Genomic DNA, 20,237 nt, shown 5'->3' with positions numbered 1-20,237 from the left:
CAGAGGCTTTGTATGGAGATATAAAAGCTATAAACCACAAATCCATCTAGACTAATAAGATTTATTTATTTGATTTATAAGGCTGCCCATCTTAAATTCATAACTCTGGTCAGTTAACAATATTTTACAAACAGATTAAAACATAGAAAAACAAGCAATGACAACACACATTTAAACGCAGCTGTGGCAAAAACAAACCCATGAATAGAAATAGAATAGAATAGAATAGAACAGAAATAGAAATAGAAATAGAAATAGAAATAGAAATAGAAATAGAATAGAATAGAATAGAATAGAATAGAATAGAATAGAATAGAATAGAATAGGCTTTATTTCGCCAAGTGTGATTGGACCCACAAGGAATCTGCCTCTGGTGCAGAAGCTCTCAATGTACAGGCAAAATAACAAAATAATAATCATAATAATGATACCAATAAGAGAAGGTTGTGGAATAGATGAGAAGATATCTTCAAGATAAGATAATAGTAATATTTTCAAGCACAAAGATGAAAAATGTATAACAAAAATTCATGTGAAAAGCAAGGCCTTTTCCTGTGGAAGTAAGTTGTGGGGCTTGCATCACCGCATATCCTCACTGGTATGCCTCCTGCCTTCCTCCCTGTGGACCCCTGTGTTTGTTCTGGAAAACAACTGGAGGTTCTCTTAGACCTTCCTACAATCACTTTACACACAAAAAAGAGGGTGGAAGGGCTACGAGGGGCAGAAGGCTGCTGACTGATCACGGTTGATTGCCCAGCGGGTTGAGACCCAAGTGTTGCTTCCTGTTCATCTAGTTGAGGCACTTTCTGGAGATATGTAAGGGAGGGAGCTCAGCAGAGTTTGGGCAGAGAGGTCAAAGAGAAGGATATTTTTTACTGGCTTAATTTGTTTGCATATGAGGGAAACGCTCTTGTGACCATAGGGACCGTGCCCAGCATGTTTTCTTTGCTGAAGATCATTAGGTACAGGCCAGTTGCTCTCTTGAAGGGTAAACTGGAGAGACTGGAGGCAATACTGCCTACCCCATAGCCCTGGTCCAGCTTCTTAAAACACCACCAGGCCTGCCAGTATACAGCAGAGAGCCAAGTGGAGGGGATTTGTTTATTTATTTATTTGGTATTATCAATTGCTTACAAGATAATAGGTATAAATAAAAACACAGTTATGAATACATGGATGCATAGAAGAAAATAAATAAATAAAAGAACAATAGGACAGGGACGGTGGGCACATTGGTGGATGGGGAGATGAAGAATGGGACGGAGGCGCTCGGTAGCGATGACAGGAGGTAACGGAACCATTGGCCTCTGGACAATGACCAGGTGCCACCAGCCTCAGAGACTGCCTGGCCCTAAGAACCAAGGAAGACACGTGGAGTGACTTTTGAATAATTCCTTTATTGTTGTTTGCCTAGCAACAGAATCTGCGCAGACCGAAGCATTAACTGCAATCACGTAGATATATATATACTCGATGAATCGCTGGGGAGAAGCCCGACCTCGCTCTCTTCCTGCCCAGCAAGCAGAGAGTCCAAGCGCTGCTCTCTCTTTGCCCTCTGGGGAGGAGCCCCTCCTGCTTGCCCCTCCGGATGGCATTCCTCAACCGAGGCCAGGAAGTTCTGCAGAGGCTACGGGGAGTTTGGTCCTTGCCTCGGCAGGAAGAAGAGACTCCCCCACAAAAGGACTGAAGGAGCACTCTAGGCCAGGGGTCTCCAACCTGGGCCACTTTAAGACTTGTGGACTTCAACTCCCAGAGTTCCTCAGCCAGCAAAGCTGGGAGTTGAACTCCCACAAGTCTTAAAGTGGCCCAGGGTTGGAGACCCTGCTCTAGGCTACCAGTCAGGGGGCTGGACAAGGCTGTGGCTGTGGAGAGGGGAGGGGAGAGAAAGAGAGGGGGAGGGAGAGGGGATAGAGGGAAGGGAGGGAATGAAGGAAGGGGGACTGGAGGAGAATGCATTTTAGGAAGGACCCGGACAAAATGGAGGTCCAGGGGGAGCAGTTTGAAAGGGGGCAGAGCCGGAGGGGCTGGGCAGACCCAGCAGCCTCCTGGAGGCGGGGGATGGCAGGGGGGGCATCCACTGTGTCAGTCAAGGTGTGTTCGAGGCTGCGCTATCTATCTATCTATCTATCTATCTATCTATCTATCTATCTATCTATCTATCTATCTATCTATCTATCTATCTATCTATCTATCTATCATCTCTCCCTGCCTGGCTGCCTGCCTGGCTGCCTGCCTGCCTATCTATCTATCAGATATCTATCTATCTATCTATCTATCTATCTATCTATCTATCTATCTATCTATCTATCTATCTATCTATCTATCTATCATCTCTCCCTGCCTGCCTGCCTGCCTGCCTGCCTGCCTGCCTGCCTGCCTATCTATCTATCTATCTATCTATCTATCTATCTATCTATCTATCTATCTATCTATCTATCTATCTATCTATCTATCTATCTATCTATCTATTATCTCCCGGGGGGTCCCTTTAAGAGCGGCGGACTTCAACTCCCAGAATTCCCGGGGCGGCACGCGAGGCTGCGGAGCTCTGGGAGTTGCAGTCCACGCCTTCTTGAAGCGGCTCAGGCGAGAGGCACGCGGGGTGGACGGCCGCTGGACACCGCGCCCTCTCCCGCCCGCTTTGGCCAGGACGCCGCCGCCGCCGCCGCTCACCCAGGCGGATGGCTTGGTAAACGTTCTCCGGGTCGTGCACCAGGTCGCAGAGCGCCATCAGGGCCCGCTGCCGCGTCAGCAACTCGGGGTGCTGCAGCTCCTCGTTGAGCTTGGGGAGGCCTCGGCGGCCGAAGGCCACGGGCGCCTTGGTGGGGTCGATGTCGGGGGGCAGCTGGGCCGAGATCCGCGGGTGCGCCATGCCGGAGAGGAGCCCGCCGAGCCGCGCGCCGCGGGTTGCTAGGCGACGGGGACGCCGGGCAGGAAAGTCTGCGCACGCGCACGCTTCGGGATCGAGGCGGGCCGGGGCCTTCTCGCGGGTCTTCGTGCGTCCGCCCGAGCAGCTTCGGAAACGTTCGGCTTCCCTCGTCGCTCCACCTCCTCTTCTCCCCACTTCCGACTCGCACCCGCGTCCTGCGCCTTTGCCCGCCGCCGCTTTGCGACGCTTGCCCGCCTTTTCCGACCCAGCCGCCCCCAGGTACTCCCCCCTGTGCCGGGGCTGCCGAGGACGGCGTGCCTGTGGCAAGGGGGTGGTCGGCCAGCGAGGCTCCCAATCTCCCCCTTCGGCATAATAATCCTCCGCGGTTGAAAAGTTCTTTAAAGCAAGGGCCTCCAACCTTGGCCGCTTTAGGCCTGAGGGACTTCAACTCCCAGAATCCCCCAGCCAGCAAACCTCCGGCATTCCCCAGCAAAGCTGGCTGGGGAATTCTGGCAGTTGAAGTCCCTCAGGCTGAAGGTTGGAGACCCCTGCTTTAAAGAGCAAAGAAGGGCCGATCCGAGCAAGGACGGATGCGCTTTCCTTCCCAGCCAAGCACAGCAAATCGGTTGCCAGGAAGCGTGTTTATTTTCTGGATCACTTGGTTCCAAGAGCAGATCCCCTCCTGTACAAACACTGGCAGCTCAGAGCCTCGTGCGTTTGCGGCAGGGGGGCAGGGAGGGGTTGCCGGGAGATGAGTCACCCAGAGGAGCCTCCTGGAGCAGCAGCGGAGCAGGACCAGACCTCCTCTGCTCCTTAACGGGAGAGGTTTTCCCTTGTAAGACTTGGCCAGATACCCGCGGAAATGCAGCTGTTTCCTTGCTGATCAGCTGGTGGCTGTTTCCCTGTTTCTGGCAGGTGGCATTGTGGCTCTTGGGTTCTGACCGTTACATCCTGAAGACGAGAGAGAAAAAAAGGACGGGGGAACAGAAGAAATGGAAGGATTGTGGCAGAAATTCTGGAGCTTAGAAACTGCAAGAAATGCCCAGAAAGCCACAAATTTGGAGGGCTGCGTGGAAAGAGGCAGAAGGGCTGTTTGAGGAGCAGGGGGTAAGCATGACTGTCCCCAAAGGGAAATGGAGCCTTTGTGCCAGGCGCAAAGAACCAGACCCGACGCCCTGAGCTGATCAGAGAAGTTTCTTGCCTATTTACAAGAAGCTCAGCTAGACTGACTGCACCCTCTTGGGGATAGGCAGACAAGGACTACAGGGACTTTAGGGAGAGGGTTGGGTTTGGGTCACTTTCTCCTGTGCAGGGATTCCAAGTTAGCTAGAAGGGGAGTCTACCCTGAGAGAGGCAGATATAAACGAGGGCTGGCCCGTTTAAGGAACGCAGGCCTCCATGGCCAGGAGATTGATGCCAGGGCAGCTGAAGGGTTCCTGGGGGCCTGGCAGGTGCCAGATGGCTGGGGAAGAGTGAATGTTGCTCCTCTCTTTACAAAAGGGAAGAAAATGGTGCCAGGAGAATACAGGCCAGTCAGCTGGGTGTATAACTGTACAACTGACAAGGTCCTCAGGCAGGTAATGGGTGAGAAAAGGCCTTTGTCCAACTGTCCCCTTCTCCTCTGACTTGCCCTGCCCTCTTCCCCCCGGGGAATTCTGCATCCAGTTCTGGCACCGCCATCTAAGCAGGATGATGAGAAATCCTAGTGTGCTCAGGTGGCACCTGTCGATGCAATGAAGGCTCTGGGAACCAACCTGGACGCAGAAGAGAAGGCTGGGAGAGGTGTGAGGACGCTCTTGGGAAGTCATCCCTGGAAGCTTTCAAGAAGAGACTGGACTGCCGCCTGTCAGAAATGGTGTAGGGTCTCCTGCTTGGTGGGGGGGGGGCAGGGAGGTTGGAATAGATGACCTACAAGGCCCCTTCCAACTCTTGTTAATCTGCTAAATCCAAAGCCTGCCCAACAGCCTGCAATGAGCAGGAAGCAGAGTCGGGTTACGGCCCAGGAAGAGAGAGCTGCCCACCGGCTGAACCGCAGCCTCTTCTTGAAGGGTGAAGTTTCTCCTCTTCTCCAGGGGTCTCCAAGCAGAATAAGAGAGGCGGAACGGACCCTGGGGGGCTTCTAGGCCAAACCCACCGGTGGAGCCTCCACGGTCACTTCCAATCTTAATGCTGCGTTTCGCTTGGACGTCGCCTGGTCCAGCCCCGCTACTCCGGCCACGAATCCTCGACCTGGGATTGAAACCGGCGGCGGGCTTCGCGATCTTGCAGCGGAAACGCGTCCGCTTGGGGCGGACCGGGAGGGCGGCACGGAGACTCTCTCCGAAGCGCTGGTCGGCGGGGAAGCGGGAAAGGGGCGGCTGGGCTGTTGCAAACGCTGCCGCGCCCCCTGCCCGGCCAGCGCGGGGAGGAGCCCGTCCTCTCCCGCCCTCGCGGCGGTTGCCATGGCCACGCGGCACTAGCGCCGGAGTCGCCCGCCGAGGCCCTCCTCCCGCCTGCCGCTCGCGGGGACGCCGCCGCCGCCCTGCTCGGGAGCCCCTGCGAGAGGAACCCCGGGGGCCGCGCGCTGCCCTTCGCCGCTTGTCGGGTGCGAGGACTCGGCGGGAAGAAGGCGGACTCCCCGGTCCAGAGCATTCGCGCCCGCCGCCGGGCTCCTTCGGGTGGCCGAGCGGGGCAAGAACCCGCCGCGGCCGTTCCGCTCCCCGGAGCTGGTCGGGCGCCGAAGGCTGGAGCGCGTCGGCCGGGCGGCTGCTGGGAGGGCCGGGCCGGGCGCTGCTGCTGCTGCTGCCGACGGCTGGGGGAGAGCCCGCAGGGAGGGAGGCGGCCACAGGCCGGGCGGTGGCGGAGGAGCCGGCGAGAGGCACCTGCCCGGCTGCGGTTCCGCGAAGCGCCTTCAGCGAGCGGCGCTCCCGGAGGCTGCGGCCGTTTGGGCTCCTCCGGCCGAGGAGGCTCCAGGCGAGGGGCGGGGCGGGCCCTTCGCAGGGCGAGGCGCTGCTGGCCAGGAGGCCCCGCTTGGAAGGGCGGCCGGGCGGCCTCTCTTGCGCCGAGGGAAGGCCGGGCGCGGAGGGTCCCTGCAGCAGGGCGGCCTCGGCCAGAGCGCTCGGGGTCTTCCGCCTCTTGTCCAGGGAGGGTCCCCCGCGTGGTGACGGGGCAGCCCCGCTTGGACGGAGGGGCCGGGCCAGGGCGGCTGCAAAGGCCGGCAGAGGCTGCCCACCTGTGGCGGGGGGTGGGGGGGATTGGGGAGGCTCCGTCCCTCGGCTTTGTGGGCAGCAGAGAGGCGGCCTCCTTCCGGGTGAGGTCGCGGCTTGTAAGGCCTCCCCGTCCTCTTCCTTTTTGTGCCTGACAGCCCCGCAAGCTGGGCGATGAAGGGCCCCCTCCTGCCCGTCAGCAGAGACCGGAGGATCTCGGACTTCCCCAAGGTAAGCAAGGACCGGTAAGCAAGCCTCTCCTCCCGGGTGGGCGGGGGGACGGTCCTTGCCCAGGGGGCGGAGGAAGGACTGGCCCGCCAGCTGCTGCTCCCCTCTGCCTGCAGTGCTACACCCCCGAGGCCTGTCTGCAGCTCAGGGAGGACTTCCACGCCCAGGTGAGGGCAGCCTGTCAGCGGAGGAACCCTGGGACCGTTGGGTGAGTCCTTTGTTCCTGGAGGTCCTCGGCCTGCTCTGGGCAGGAAGCCCGAAATAGAGAAGCAACAGCCCTTGCGGGGACTGACTCTCTGGCCCCCTCGCATGTCTGTAAGGAAAACGTGTCTAAAATAACAGGAAATCCCCCTCCTTTTATTCCCTGGCCTTCATAGGGTCCATCCGCTCTTCTCTTTGCTGTTCTTGCAAGCCACACTAGATGGGACACGCCAGATGGGTGCAACACTTTACATGCTACCAGGATGTTTAAACCTTTCCTTGCCAGAGGTGCTGAAGTGTTTGCACATTCTGCCAGTCCGTTTCATAGCTTGAAAGGATGCGAGCTAATAAAAGGGCTGCCCACAACATCATCAGCCGAGGAGATGCTCTGCTCTGGAAGCCAGGCATAGCAGGCATAGAGTCCCAAGAGCTTGTTAGGGCCACCACACCCTCTTTTCGTTGCAGACTTAGCCAAGCAAACCACCCGGGTTCATCCTGTTTTCCAATTCCTGCAAGCCCAAAATAGAAACTGCTTGGATTTGAAGGACAGGAGGAACCTTTGGAAAGCATCTCATTCTGGGTTTTTTTAAAAAGTATTTATTTAAATTGTCCACCCAACTTCAGGAGACTCTGGAAAAGACATGAAAATGGCTAAAAATATTGAATCAAGCCAACAGCCAAGACTTGCATACTCTAGAACCATGTTGGCAAACCTATGGCATGCTGAGCCACTTCTTCCGGCACGCGAGAGCTCACCTGGAAGAGCTCCACACTGCATGCACGTGCATCGCCACCGCCCGACAGCTGTCGGATATCTAGCACGCATGCATGGGGGGGAGGGTGCATGCGCAGAGACACGTGGCGTGCAGGGGATCACAGAGCATGCACAGTGATCGTGCATGCAGCACAGACACACAGCAAGGGGATTGTGCGTGCATGCACAGGTGATGTGGGGGGGGGCAGCATGCATTGCCTTCTGGGTGGTGGCACGCGAGCACGAGCGCATGCGCAGTTATCAGCACAGGAGCTGAAAAAGGTGAGGCACCAGAGCTCTAGTAAATAACAAAGTCCGAAAACCAAACAGAGGCCATTAAATGAATAACAAGCGTCGGCCCCACACCTGGGACCCAAAGCTTTCTGGAACCCCCGGAGAGAAGATCCTGATATTTAGGGGGTGGGTGTGAGGGGCTCTTCCTGAGAGTGGGGCCAAACAGAGAAGGTTCCCTGCCTTGGTCCCACGAGATGCCAGTGTTTAATGAGGGACACCTGGAGTGCTCTGTCTCTGCTGGACTGTACTCAAAAGCAATTGGGGACAAGCAGCCTCTCAGGTGGCATCCACACCTTGGCTCACACTGGGCTTTATAGGCCATAATCGGCACCTTGACTTGCCCCTGGAAGCCAACGGGCAGCCAACGCAGCCCACGGAGCAGTGGTGGACACTCCAAGAGGCCCCTGTTTCTGCTGGCACCGCTGCCTTTTGAATCCCCTGGAGCTTCTGGGTGGCCTTCGTGGGCATCCCCTGGTGGAGCACATGGCAGGGGTAAATGTGGGATGAGCGACTTTGGGAAGGGCCTCCCGATCGAAGAAACGGCGCACCTGGCACACGAGGTGAAGCTGGGCAAGGGGACGGCCGACGGGGGAACCCTGGTCGAAGGAAGGCTTAGGGTGAAGCCCATCTTCGGGTTACCGGGATTGAGAAGCGCCGCATGAAAGTTCAGCCATGGGTGTTGCTCTTCCTGTCACGGACGGGAGCGGAATTCACCAGGCACAGGTTGGTGGGTAAAATGCGGGCCCAGCATTGTGTCCAAAGCTGGGCTGCAGCCTGGAGGCCGTTGCTGAAGCCACCTTCATCCTGACCCCCTTCACCTGGGAGACAAACCCACTTAAGGCTGCCTGGGGAGGAACACTTGGTGCCCCCTGCATGCCAAGGCTGGGAGGTTGCTCGACACCCCGTGCTTCACCATGGCCGGCCCTGGGAGGATCCTCTGGCCGGGGCATTTCCAAGCTCCTCGGTGGGGGTCTGGTGCTCTATGCCAGAACTGTAATGGTGAGGTGGGCGGGGGGGGGAGAGTGCGGCTTCTCAGGGAACATGAGAAATTGACCTCTGGGAAAAGAAGAGGAGAAAGAAGTGATTGTGCAGGTAACACTGGGATCCAAGCGGAAACATTGACTGCATCTTCTAGGACGGGGCTGTCAAACTCAATTTCATTCAGGGCCGCATCAAGGTTGTATTTGACCTTGTGGGGGGTGGAGTGGGAGTGGTCAGGGTGGGCGTGGCCAGCTCGACATCACTTGTGTCGGGGGCCACCTGTGGTGGCCTGAGCACTCTGCCAAAGAAAACAGGCTCCAGAGCTCTGTTTTCAGCTGCGACGGCCTCCTTCCACTCTCTGCCAGTGAAAATGGAGCCGAGGAAGGCTGCCCCTTGCCCTCCCGAGCTCTGTTTTCACTGGCAGAGGCACCACAGTCTCTCACTGTTTCCAGACCAGCCCCACATGATCTAAGCACCCCATGGGCTGGAGTTTGACACCCCTATTCTAGAAGATCAATTATTATAAAATGGTCTCCCTCTGTGAATATAGAATACAATAGAATTCTTTATTGGCCAAGTGTGACTGGACACACAAGGAATTTGTCTTGGTGCAAAAGCTCTCTGTGTCCATTAAAGAAAAGATACATTCATCAACAGTCAAGAATCATCAGGTGCAACACTGAATGATAGTCATAGGGTACAATAAGCCATCCAATCATACTAGGAAACAGTCAATATAAATCGTAAGGACACAAGCCACAAAGTTACAGTCATGCAGTCACAAATGGGAGGGGATGGATGATAAGGAGTGAGGAGAAGATTAATAGTTATAGTAGTGCAGACTTTGTAAACAGCTGGACAGCGACAGCGTTGAGGGAATTATTTGTTTAGCAGAAGGATGGCATGGGGGTGTGCAGGGCTCTATAGAGTCGTTTTGAGGGTAGGAGGAGTTGAAACAGTTTATGTCCAGGATGTGAGGGGTCTGTAGGTATATTCTAGTCAAGGCATCTCTAATCTAGAAAGTCCCAGCAATATGCTGATTAAAATGTTGGACAGTCAACACACACACCCCGCCGCCTTAGTCCTGAAATGTCCTGGGGTGGGGCTACCTGCTCTTCTCGCTCAGCCCAGCCTTCCTGGCGCATTTGTGAAGGGAGAAGTAGGAGGAGGTGGCAGGAAGGAAAGGCAGGAAATGTAATTAATATGCAAAAGCATATTCTGATGCCCATTTGGCCGGAGAGACATCTAAATAAATGCAAGATCTGTGTCAGTCTGTGCTCCATTCGAAATCCAAGAAAGAAACACTCAGACTCCAATGATTCGAGCAAAGTTTTTTCCTTTTACTGAAATTCAAAGTGGAAGCTACAGGTAAAATTCTGAACCTAAAGAATTTGGCGCGCAGATCACATATACAAAGGGATGGAATTGTTCCCACCCCCCCAAAGTCCAAAAGACTCTTCCAATGAAAAGTTCTGGATATGGTCACGTGGGCATCTTCAGGTGGTGATGAGGCCTCTGTCCGTTGACCTTGGCATATTTTGATAAAACTTCGCAGCTGCGCAAAGGAAAGAAAAACTAGGCAAGGAAATAGAAACTCAAGAACAGGAATTTATACTCCCCCTCCTCCTTCTCCTTTACAGCACAGGAATGTAACACCTCCAGCTTTCTTCCCCTCCAATCCCCCCACCCCAATTACTAATGACAGCCAAAAGACGGAGAGCAGTGAGGAAGAAGCGTAGCCATAGAAAAGATCTAGAACAGGGGTGTCCAACCTTGGCAACTTTAAGACTTGTGGACTTCAACTCCCAGAATTCCTCAGCCAGCAAAGAGTTGAAGTCCACAAGTCTTAAAGTTGCCAAGGTTGGACACCCCTGATCTAGAAGATATCTTGAAGGCTGACAATCTGTCTGTTTCGTGGAGACAAATCCATTTGGTTCACCTTGATGTCCTGATGTTTTCTTCACTGCAGATCAGGAAGAGGGTCCTCCTATCGGTTTCTACATTTCTGAAGCCCACCCCCCCAGTTTGCTTTATGCTCAGATTGGAAAAGAATGGGGAGGGGGTGGAAGCAGAGGGGTGCAAAACCCCACTGGAGCCTGAGCTGCTTCAAGCTCAAAAGGAGGAGGCGATGCCTCATGATGGGGAGGACAGTGCCAAGTTGGATCAAGCCACGGAGAGCTCTGGATTTTGCACTCCCCTCCTTGAAAGTTCATTCGCTCGTGAAACAGTCTGTTTTTTCCCCACCCCCCTCAACTGCATCAACGTGTTCAGTGTGAAAATGTGTGTTCCAGGCTAAAGATCTCCAAAGTGGTCGTGGTGGGAGACCTCTGCGTTGGAAAAACAAGCCTTATCAACAGGTATTACGACGTTCCCTTTCCCAGCAACAGTTAACGGCAGCCCCATGTGGGCTTCCCCCCCCCACTGGTTATTCTAAATTCACTGGGCGCAGGGATCTTTGACTGCCATGCAGGCTGCTTTGGGCCCTTTCTAGGGTGGGTGAAGCCCCCGTTGCTTGGGAGCACTGGAGGCTGGTGGAACCGCTGGGCCTCAGAGCCAGGCCCTGGGCAGGATGCGTGGGAGGAGGAGGAGGAGGAGAAGGCTGTGGATGGACCTGGAGCTTGAAAATTGGACTTCTAGCAAAAAAGGTCTAATGGCAGGTATGGGTTATGCCAGAGAACCAGGAATACGTACCCAGCTTCTAAATAAACATCTTAGGAAGGAAGTTACGACATTTTATTTTATTTTATTTATTTGTCAAACGATTATAAGATAACAGGTATAGTCATGAATACATGACTTATATATTATAACAACATAGTCATGAATACATGAATTGGATACGTATAAGAAAAATAAAAAGAAATAATAGGACAGGGATGTTAGGCAAGTTGGTGCAGACCTCTTAGGAAAGGGGTGAGGTCAATAGTAGGCAGTCTAAGGTTAAAGTTTTGGGGGTTTGGGGAAGAAACCACCAAGTCAGGTGGTGCATTCCAGGAATTAGCCACTCTGTTGCTGAATTTGTATTTCCTGCAATCGAGTTTGGTGTGGTTTATTTTGAGTTTGTATCTATTGTGTGCTCTTGTGTTATTATGGTTGAAGCTGAAGTATTCATTTGCAGGTAGGACATTGCAATGCATAATTTTATGTAGTATACTTAGATCGGAACAAAGGCAGCTTAGTTCTAGGTTGTCTAGGTCTAGAATTTCAAGTCTGGTGGCATAAGGTATTCTGCAACGAGTAGAGGAGTGGAGAACTCTTCTTCTGAAATATTTCTGGACTTTCTCAACTATATTAATATCAGATACGTAATGTGGGTTCCAGACTGATGAGCTGTATTCAAATATTGGTCTAGCAAATGTTTATATGCTTTGGAAAGAACTTCCTGGATTTAATCCAAAGGTGCTTTTTCAAGAGGCAATTGGACTTTCTGGGTTTTGGGGGAAGATGTTTCGCTTCTCATCCAAGAAGCTTCATCAGCTCTTTGCCTCTTGAAAAAGCACCTTTGGGGACAACCATGACTGAGAATCTCCTTAGACTTCCAAGATTTAAATGACATGCTGCTGTTGTGTTTTTTTTCCTTAACCATTTTTCAATTGCAGGTTTTGTAAAGAGGTTTTTGACCGGGATTACAAGGCAACGATTGGCGTGGATTTTGAAATTGAGCGTTTTGAGATTGCTGGGGTGCCCCACAATCTTCAGATGTAAGTTGGAAAGCAGCTCCTGTCCCCGCTTCCCGCTCCCCGTTTCCAGGGGTGTGGAAGGTTTCACTGGAATAACCTCGAAGCAGCATTTCTGATGGAAAAGGCAGCCTTGCCTTGCGGAATGCCTTCGCTTGAGGGAGCGCGCAAATGTTATGCGCGTGCACTTACCCCAATGCACGGAGAACTTTTGCCAAGCGAAGTGCGTACTCGTTGGGCCTTGTGCTTCTACTCCCAGATTCTGCCAGCCCTCCGAGGTAGACCCGACTGGAACACCAGAGTGCTCAGACTGCTTCTATTACATAGTTGCAGTGTAGGTCAGTGGGTGGCTAGCCTTTTTTGGCTCCTGGGCCGATAATTGCACGCACGCACGCACGCAAGCCAGCACCCAGAAAGCAATATGTGCTGCCCCCCCCCACGCCCCTGCGCATGCGATTCCCCCCTCGCGTGCCGCATCCCTGCGCATGCACGTGAATCTTCCACGCACCCCCCCACTCCGCATGTGCACCAGATACCTGACAATCAGCTGTCGGGCAGTAGCACGTACACGCATGCGCAGTGAGGCTCTTCCGGGCGACCTCTCCGCGTGCCATTTCCGGCCCATGTGGCATAGGTTCGCCAACAGAGGTGTAGGTAGTCCTTGACTTACGACCATAATTAGGTCATATGTTGTAAAGAGGGTCACCCGATTTTATAACTTTTCTTTTGACTCAGAATTAAACATTGTTTGCTATGGGGCATTTTTGCTAGAAATAAATGCCAGTTACTGGCAAAAACATCATAAATTGTGACCACATGGTCCTGGGGTGCAAATGCAGGCCGTTTCCCACCTGGCCGAAATGTGGCCAGGTGACTGCTGAAGAGGGAGCCATTCAAACTCTGAAATTGGGTCGTAAATACCTCCGGGGGGAGGGGTCTGTGACCGGTTCTTGCCAGCCAGAAATGTGCCTGTCTCCTCGCTCTTGAGAAGTCGGGCACGTCATGTCTGAGAAGCTTTCTCAAATTAGTTTCTGCCCCAGTTCAGATTTCTCTTATCTGATCATTGCAGCTTTTCCTCCTGTCCCTCAAGGTTGTTCCTTCTGCCTGTTAGAGACCCCCCCTCCTCCCCAGCCAGCCCTCTAATGTTAGATCTGCAATCCCAATGCATTGGAAGGGAGGCTGGAGAGTTACGGTCTGGTTTGGTGCCCAGGCAGGTTTTCTTAGCTGAGCCTGAAAACCTGCCTCTCTCCTAAGCCCTGGAGGCAGAGGAGCGGAAAGCGTTTTTAGAAGCTAAGGAAGAGTGAGGATATGCGCTTGTTCACTTAGCCTGGTCTCTTGGGGCCTTCAGCTTAATGTGCTAATGGGGACATAACCAGTGACCCAGAATGGAAGCTGGCTGGCAGGTAAGTCTCAGAGGGAGCTTCATTTGAGCCTTTATAGCACAAACGAGGAACCCAAACCTAGATGGTTGTAGCACTTGAGGGAGTTTCCTGGGAAGGTGGTTTTTGTGGTTAGCTGGCTGCGGGTGTGGACGGCTGACGAGAGCGAGGACTCAGATGAGGGGCCAGGACCATTAAGGAGTGGACTGCTGCCTTCAGAGATGGTGGGGGCTGGCAGCAACGATGAGGAGGTTGCCGAGGAGCCTGTGCCAAGTGTGCATGCGCGCAGGGCTGCTCACAGGAAAGAGCAGTTGCAACAGCACGGGCGACTCGGGAGTAAGGCTGGGAGGTAATGGCCCCTCCTTCAAGAAGATAAAAGCCAGATGTGCAGCAAACATTCTTTGCAGGAAGCAAAGACGTTTTGAAACTCAGCCTTGTGGACATTATAGTATCTTAAGCTAGACTCTTATGTTGTGAAATATTTCTTATCTGTGATTCTTGGCAGTCTCGTACAGTTTTGGCAAGGTTTGTGTTTATCAAAGTTAATGAGTTTGCAGCAGCCTTTTAACCAGGGATTCATAAGACTCTTTAAAAGGTTTCTGTTCCCTTTGGTTATTGTTTGTCTTATTGGAAAAGGGTTTGAGTCAGAACAGCAGTTGAACAACGTCCAAATGCCTAGCAAACTTGTTGGGGGTTCTTGAAGCATCCTCAGGGTCGCATAATTTACATTCACTGACTCATACTTACGACACTTACAGTGTCCCAGGGGTGATGGGATTCCCTTTTACGACCTTCTGACAACCAAAGTCAGATTCACTTAATGACCTTGTTAGCTAGTTTTAACAGCTTCATTGATTCACTTAACAAACGTGTCAAGAAAAGCAGTAAAATGGGGCGAGACTCGAGTGTCAAAATTTCTCACAGCAACATAAATTCTGGGCTCCATTGTGGTCGTAAGTTGAGGACTCCCTGTGTTCAAGTGGGGGATGCATAGGTGCTGATGAACAACAGCCAGACTGATTTTTATTCCGCGTGTATATTGTGTGTGCGTTTTAATTTTGAAGAACGGGAGGACGCTGTTCCTCGGGCTTCCTGCCCAGTCTATGCTTTAGCTCCGCCAGTGGGAGACTGTAGGTCCCCCCGGAGCCCCCGGTGACTTTCTCCTCCCCTCCTGCCCAGATGGGACACGGCCGGCCAGGAGAAGTTCAAGTGCATCGCATCTGCCTACTACAGAGGAGCGGAAGGTGAGCGGAGGGCGGAGGCGCCTTCCTGGTTGGAAACCCTCCCCTTCCTCTTTGGCGGGGCCAACTGGTGGCTCAGGGGCTGCTCCCGCCCACCTTGCACAACCTTATTTTACTTTCTTGGCAGTAATTATCACCGTCTTCGACTTGGCTGACATCCAGACTTTGGACCACACCAAGTAAGTCGCCCCAGTTTCCCCTTTGTGGCTGACGCTGCCTATCCCACTGAGCCACGAAGGATGGAACCACGTTTATTGGCTGAAGAAGAGCTGCCAGCTTTTACACAAAGCCAAAGTCAAGCAAACCCCGTTAACCGTTCAGATGATTCCTGCTCGGCAAATTCTGCCATCTGTTAAGATTTTTTTTCCAGCCATTGTTTGGCCAAAATAATACCATGGTGGGAAACGACGGTGATATGGAGTCCACGGTGGGTGGTGAAGTGGCCTGTTAGTGTCCCATCGTGAAACAATAAGCTTACCAGGATGATGAGAGGGATCTGATCCTACACACCCGCTCTGACTTCACACACACACACATACACACACACACGCTGGAAAGGCCTTTAAGCTGGCCTGGGGCAAGTTTCTGTAGCAAAGAGCCAATCTCAGAGTGCTCATCACCAATTGGAATTTGAAATCATGGCTCCTCCACATTTAAGGGAGACACGTAGCCTCAGAAAAGCCCCGTGCAGATTAAATATTGATTTGCACGCGGAGGAGGAGAGGCACGCGGGCATGAACTAGGTGAGGAGCAGGGCTCCACACACCCTGCTAATGAGGGAGGCACTGTTCTCTTCCTGCTGCGGTGTGGAATCCAGCTGGGCAGGTCTTCCCGAAGGGCCCTGGGAGGGGGGAGGGGGAAGGCTTGGCTGGTCCTGGTGCCCGTACTGAGCCAGTTGACTCAGAGCCGCCTCTGCAGGCTGTGGGGGAGAGGAGGGCACAGCCATGCCCGGTTCTGCCAGACTGCCTCCCTCGAGCGTTGCCTTCGGCTTGGCTCCTGTGGCTTTAGTCTTTCCAAGGGGGAGGATCCCTTGGCCCTCTCCAGCTGGACTTGGTGGGCAGGAGGCCGGTGTCGGAGGGGACTGGCGTAGGGACAGCCTTGCTTGCTGAGCAGGAGAACAGATGGTGCGCCTTCCTCTCCTCTGCCCTCCGCCTCTCCTTCCCGTCCCCTCATCACTCGGGGCACCACTAGACCCGTTTGCCAGTTCAAAGGAGCAACGGTGCAAACACGGGCAGATGGCTGGCTGCCACCTGATTAGGTTTGCAGAGGGGAAAACAGGCTGAATGCAGAGAGGCAGAGATCTATTCGTTCACTGGAAACGTTGTTCTAGCTCCCCCATCCTCACCATGGAACAGGCTCTGGGTGGCTCCCAATCAAGAATTAAAACAACATAAAATCGTATTAATAAAAGCCATAAACATGGAAACTAGAAACCAGGCACCGTGTCAAGCTTCCAACGTGCAGCCACCCCATCCTGTCGTTTGGGGGAAAGAGAGGTGGGCCGAAGCCCGCCAGGCTCAAGGGGAAGGGGCAGCGACTACCACGGAGAAGGCAGGTTGCCTAGCACCCATAAAGTGGCTCTATTTGGATTAGGGGAACAGGGCCGTGCCCACCCTCTTTGATCTGGCACGATGGGTAGGTGCCCTCGAGGAAGGCAGCCCAACAGGCCACCTGAGTTTGGGAAGGGATGACCAACATCTGGAATGGAAAGACAGGAAGCTGTGCAGGTCGCGCCACAGAGATGCTACGCAGGCAACGCGTGGCGGCCCCATCGCTGCACGCGGCTGTGTTTCTGGACTAGCCGAAATTTCCGAGAGGTTTTCAAAGGCAGCAGCCCCACGCAACTCACACCACAGTGATCCATGCGGGAGGCGACAAAAGGCACCGGTGACCATTCAGCAGGTCTCTCTTGCCAAGACGCTCTTTGTTCGCTGCCCTTCCAGACCAGAGAGCCCAGGGGGAGCCAGCCCGCTGCAGCAGGACAGGGGAGGCACCCCTGGGGCTGGCAGAAGGCAGCCTCCCCCGGGTGACTTTCTGGCCCAGGACAGGACTGGGACGGGGGTGTCTTCTCAGCGTGTCGGAGGATCCCCTCCCTCGCTCACCTGTTCTCTTCTCCCTGTCCAGACGGTGGCTGGAGGACGCCCTGCGGGAGAACCACCCCGGATCCAGCTTTGTGTTTTTGGTGGGAACCAAGAAGGATCTGCTGGTGAGCCTGAAGAACTCTTATCTCCAGAACCAAGGTGGCCGGTTGGGCATCCCATCTGCAGCCCAGCGAATGGAGCATGTCTCTCTTTGAGAGCCCCTGACAGCCGGGGGTGGGGCTGATGCTGGCTGAGCGAAGAAGAGCTGGGAGGCCCCCAGGGCCTGCTCCTCCACCAGAAGGGACCAAGGTGGTCAAGACAGCAGCCGAAACACACCTAAGGGACAGGCAGAACTTCCATCACACGGTTCTGTCTCCCTTCTTGGTATTTCTGACCATAACCTGTTAGAGACCCTGGTGGAGTTATCCCAGCCTAGACCCATTCTTTTGGGGTGGGGGCCGTTTGAACGACCGAGAACACGCACTGGGCACTCTTGTGAAGCAACTGAGGGGAGGGTGGCTCCTTTGCTGCCCCCCCCCCCAAAACCCTGTCCCCTCCCTACGCCCTGGGCTTTCCTTTTCTCTCCCTCTGCCCATTATTGATGGGCTCAGAAAGCTTCTCTGGGCTCTTCTTGGAAAGGAAGAGGGGCTGGAGGTGAGGCCTGGGGGCTTCCCAGTGGCCAGCAGGGCAGGGAATACGCAGGGGACCCCAGGCTGTCTGCCCCCCCCGCCCCCACCCCCCCTTTGTGTTGCGGCCCCCTCCCTTTTCTGAGTTCTCTTGGCTTGAAGGGTCCGCGGCTTGTTGGGATTGTCTGTGCGGCTCCCGATGCCACACCCTCCACCTGGGGCATCCAGGCTGCCTGCCACGGATTGGGTCAGCCGCCTCCGGCCAAGGCGAGAGAGTCCGTTGTCCCAGTGAGGAGATACTGGACAAGGGCAGCCACTTGGCCCCCAAGAGGGGCAGGAGGGGAGGGGGCTGGCCTGCAGAGTCCTGATAGGCCAGGCTGTGGAAATTTGGCTGCAGTCAACTCGGCCCCTCCTCTACTTTGGAGGCCTTGTGAGCTCACTGCCCCCCACTCCTTCTCCTATAGCTGGAAACCCCCCCACAGCCCCCTCCTGGCCCGGGGAGAGGGCAGTGGCAAGGCAGGCGCTTGTGTTTGGGGGGGGGGCAGCACCTATTCCCCCCTCTGTGGCTCTTTCCATTTCAGTCCAATGCCGAGAGCGAGCGGACAGAGCGGGACGCCGTCCGACTGGCCAACGAGATGCAGGCAGAGTATTGGTCCGTTTCGGCCAAAACAGGTCAGTTGAGCCCCAGGAAGGCAGCACAGCGGATCGGGGAGGGAATGGCTCCCCTTGCCCCCCACTTGCGCTGTCTGGGAGGAGCTGCTGGGCCCCAAGTGTCACCCACCCAGCCTTGGCACCCCAAGGAGAGGCTTCCTCGTGTGCAAGGGAGGCCTTGGACCACCACGCCCATGTGCCTGTGCATTTGTTCTCCCAGCAAGCGGCCATGCTTTGTCTGTTCTTGGGATACAGCGGCCGCCGCCGCTAGCAATACATCCGCTTGCCGGGTTTTAAGGATTTGGGGCGCCTTCCCCGTCCTTTTTCTCTTTCTGCAGGGGAAAACGTCAAGGACTTTTTTTTCCGGGTCGCTGCCTTGGCCTTCGAGAGGTCTGTGCTAATGGAGCTGGAGAAGAGCTGCAACCGGCTGCTGCCAATCGGCACAGGGGACTTCATCAGTATGTGGGCCTAACACCCCACCCCCCGATTCTCGGGAAAGCAGTCAAAGGGGGTCTTTTCTTCCAGATCAGCGTTTCTCAGCCTTGGCACCCTGAAGACGGGTGGGGGGGGCGGCTTCAGTCCTCTGAATTCCCCCAACATGCCGACTGTGGAATTCCGGGAGTTGACATCCACCCACCTTCAAGTGGCCACGGCTGAGAATCGCGCAGGGGGCGGCTCAGGTGCTCCTGTCCAGAAGCAGCTCCTGTGGGGGCTTCTTCCGGTTGAGCCCAGGTAACGGCTGCATTGGCAGCTGAGGGGACATCCAAGCCCACCCTGGGAAACGGGTACAACAACTGGCATTTGGGGGTGGGAGGACAGGAATCCTCTGAAGGCCCCCCTCCCTCCCGCAGGTCACAGGTAGGCACCGTAGCTCTCTTCTTGGTCTCTTCTTGCAGGGATCGAAGAAAATGCGGCGTCTTCACCTGGATCTCGTCCGTCCAACCTGAACTGCTGCTAACGGCTTCCAGGGGAGACACCGTAGGCCACCCCCATTGCTCTTAGAGGAGCAGGAAACCAACTGGGTCTCCCAAGAACCACAAGGAGGGCAGCAGAGCCAGTCCCCACCTTCGCTCCTCCCAAAGCCCTCCGAGCCATGGAGGAGAGGAGCCGCCTTTCTCTCCCTGGAAACTCTGTGCTCCAAATGCGGAGCATTCTGCCTTCTCGTTACCTATTGGAGATGGTACAAACGGACCAGGTCTGCTGACTGGACTAATTCAGGGCAACACCCCCCACAAACCAGCTGAGCCTTCTTGGCAGCCGCAAATTGAACTGGACGTCTAGTTAAAGCTTAACCGTGAAATAGCTGTTAAAACCGGCAGGAGGAGTTTGAACCAAGAGGGAGAGATCTGGAGTGAGAAAACCCCCGACTGTCTCCGATTTAGGGCCTGTCTAGTGGACTCGACCCCAGAGCATCTTGCACCGAATTGTTTGAATTACTCGCTAGCTTGGCTTAGAATTACTGCCAGAGCAACTCCTGTAAAAACAGGCCTTTTATTTTCATGCAGAATTAAAGGCTGTGCCGGAGACCCCAGGACTCTGTGCTGTGCCATCTCTCCGTAACTCAGCCAAGACCTTAGCAGCCATTGGTGAGCCTCCCCAGCGATAGCAACGGCCCTTAGACTCGTATGCCGCTTCACAGTCCTTCACAGCCCTAAGCTGTAAACCACTGTGCCGCGAGAGAGCTGGGTTCAAGGAGGGAGACATCTCGGCTAGCAGTGGAGACGTCGGTCTAGCTGCACAGGGGAGAAAGAAAGAGAAGGAGAATGGAATGCTCACAGTTGTGCCAGGCCTGCCCTTCCTGGTTGAGCGGAAAATGTGCCCATCCCAGACCAATGAACATTTCCTGCTGCCAAATGATGCATAAGGTTAGGCGTGGCTGTGTTTGCGGAGATTTTCCTCTATGGGTTGTAATTGTTTCACCACACATTAACTTTGAGTAGTACAGGTAGCCCTTGGTTTACGACCACAGTTGAGCCCCAAATTTCTGTTGCTAAGTGAGACAATTAAGTCACTTTTGTCCCCGGCCACAGTTGCCAAGTGAACCACTGCAGTTGAGTGGGTAACACCGTT

The 20,237-nt window shown here is 54.4% G+C and overlaps 2 protein-coding genes across 7 annotated transcripts in view; one reads left to right on the top strand and one right to left on the bottom strand.

The window, feature by feature from the left end:
- The window catches only part of RSPH14 (radial spoke head 14 homolog), an 88,255-nt gene extending 85,333 nt beyond the window's left edge, over positions 1-2,922 (bottom strand). Inside the window, exon 1 of the mRNA XM_026717075.2 lies at positions 2,674-2,922. Within this exon, the coding sequence (XP_026572860.2) occupies positions 2,674-2,872 (199 nt within the window). The 5' untranslated portion in view covers positions 2,873-2,922. The remainder of the gene's footprint in view (positions 1-2,673) is intronic.
- Positions 2,514-19,693, top strand: RAB36 (RAB36, member RAS oncogene family). Of its 6 annotated transcripts, none has more exons than XM_087913533.1 (11): positions 2,514-2,689; positions 6,213-6,285; positions 6,399-6,490; positions 10,804-10,869; positions 12,112-12,213; positions 14,748-14,812; positions 14,937-14,988; positions 16,934-17,015; positions 18,098-18,188; positions 18,506-18,625; positions 19,064-19,693. In XM_087913533.1, the coding sequence occupies exons 1-11, from the start codon at positions 2,682-2,684 to the stop codon at positions 19,123-19,125; spliced, it is 813 nt and encodes a 270-aa protein (XP_087769659.1). In that variant the 5' UTR covers positions 2,514-2,681; the 3' UTR covers positions 19,126-19,693. The 6 variants fall into 6 exon arrangements, with proteins under 6 accessions (XP_087769659.1, XP_087769658.1, XP_087769657.1 ...); XM_087913531.1 differs by lacking the exon at positions 2,514-2,689 and adding an exon at positions 3,072-3,148; XM_087913535.1 differs by lacking the exon at positions 2,514-2,689 and adding an exon at positions 3,818-3,976.
- The last annotated feature ends 544 nt before the right edge of the window (positions 19,694-20,237 follow it).

Source organism: Pseudonaja textilis, chromosome 15 (genome assembly GCF_049901715.1).
Source record: "Pseudonaja textilis isolate UNSWEBS1 chromosome 15, rPseTex1.2, whole genome shotgun sequence".
NCBI classification, from domain to species: Eukaryota; Metazoa; Chordata; class Lepidosauria; order Squamata; family Elapidae; genus Pseudonaja; species Pseudonaja textilis.
The sequence above is the reverse complement of the archived record's forward strand: the minus strand, read 5'-3'. Positions and strand labels throughout refer to the sequence as shown.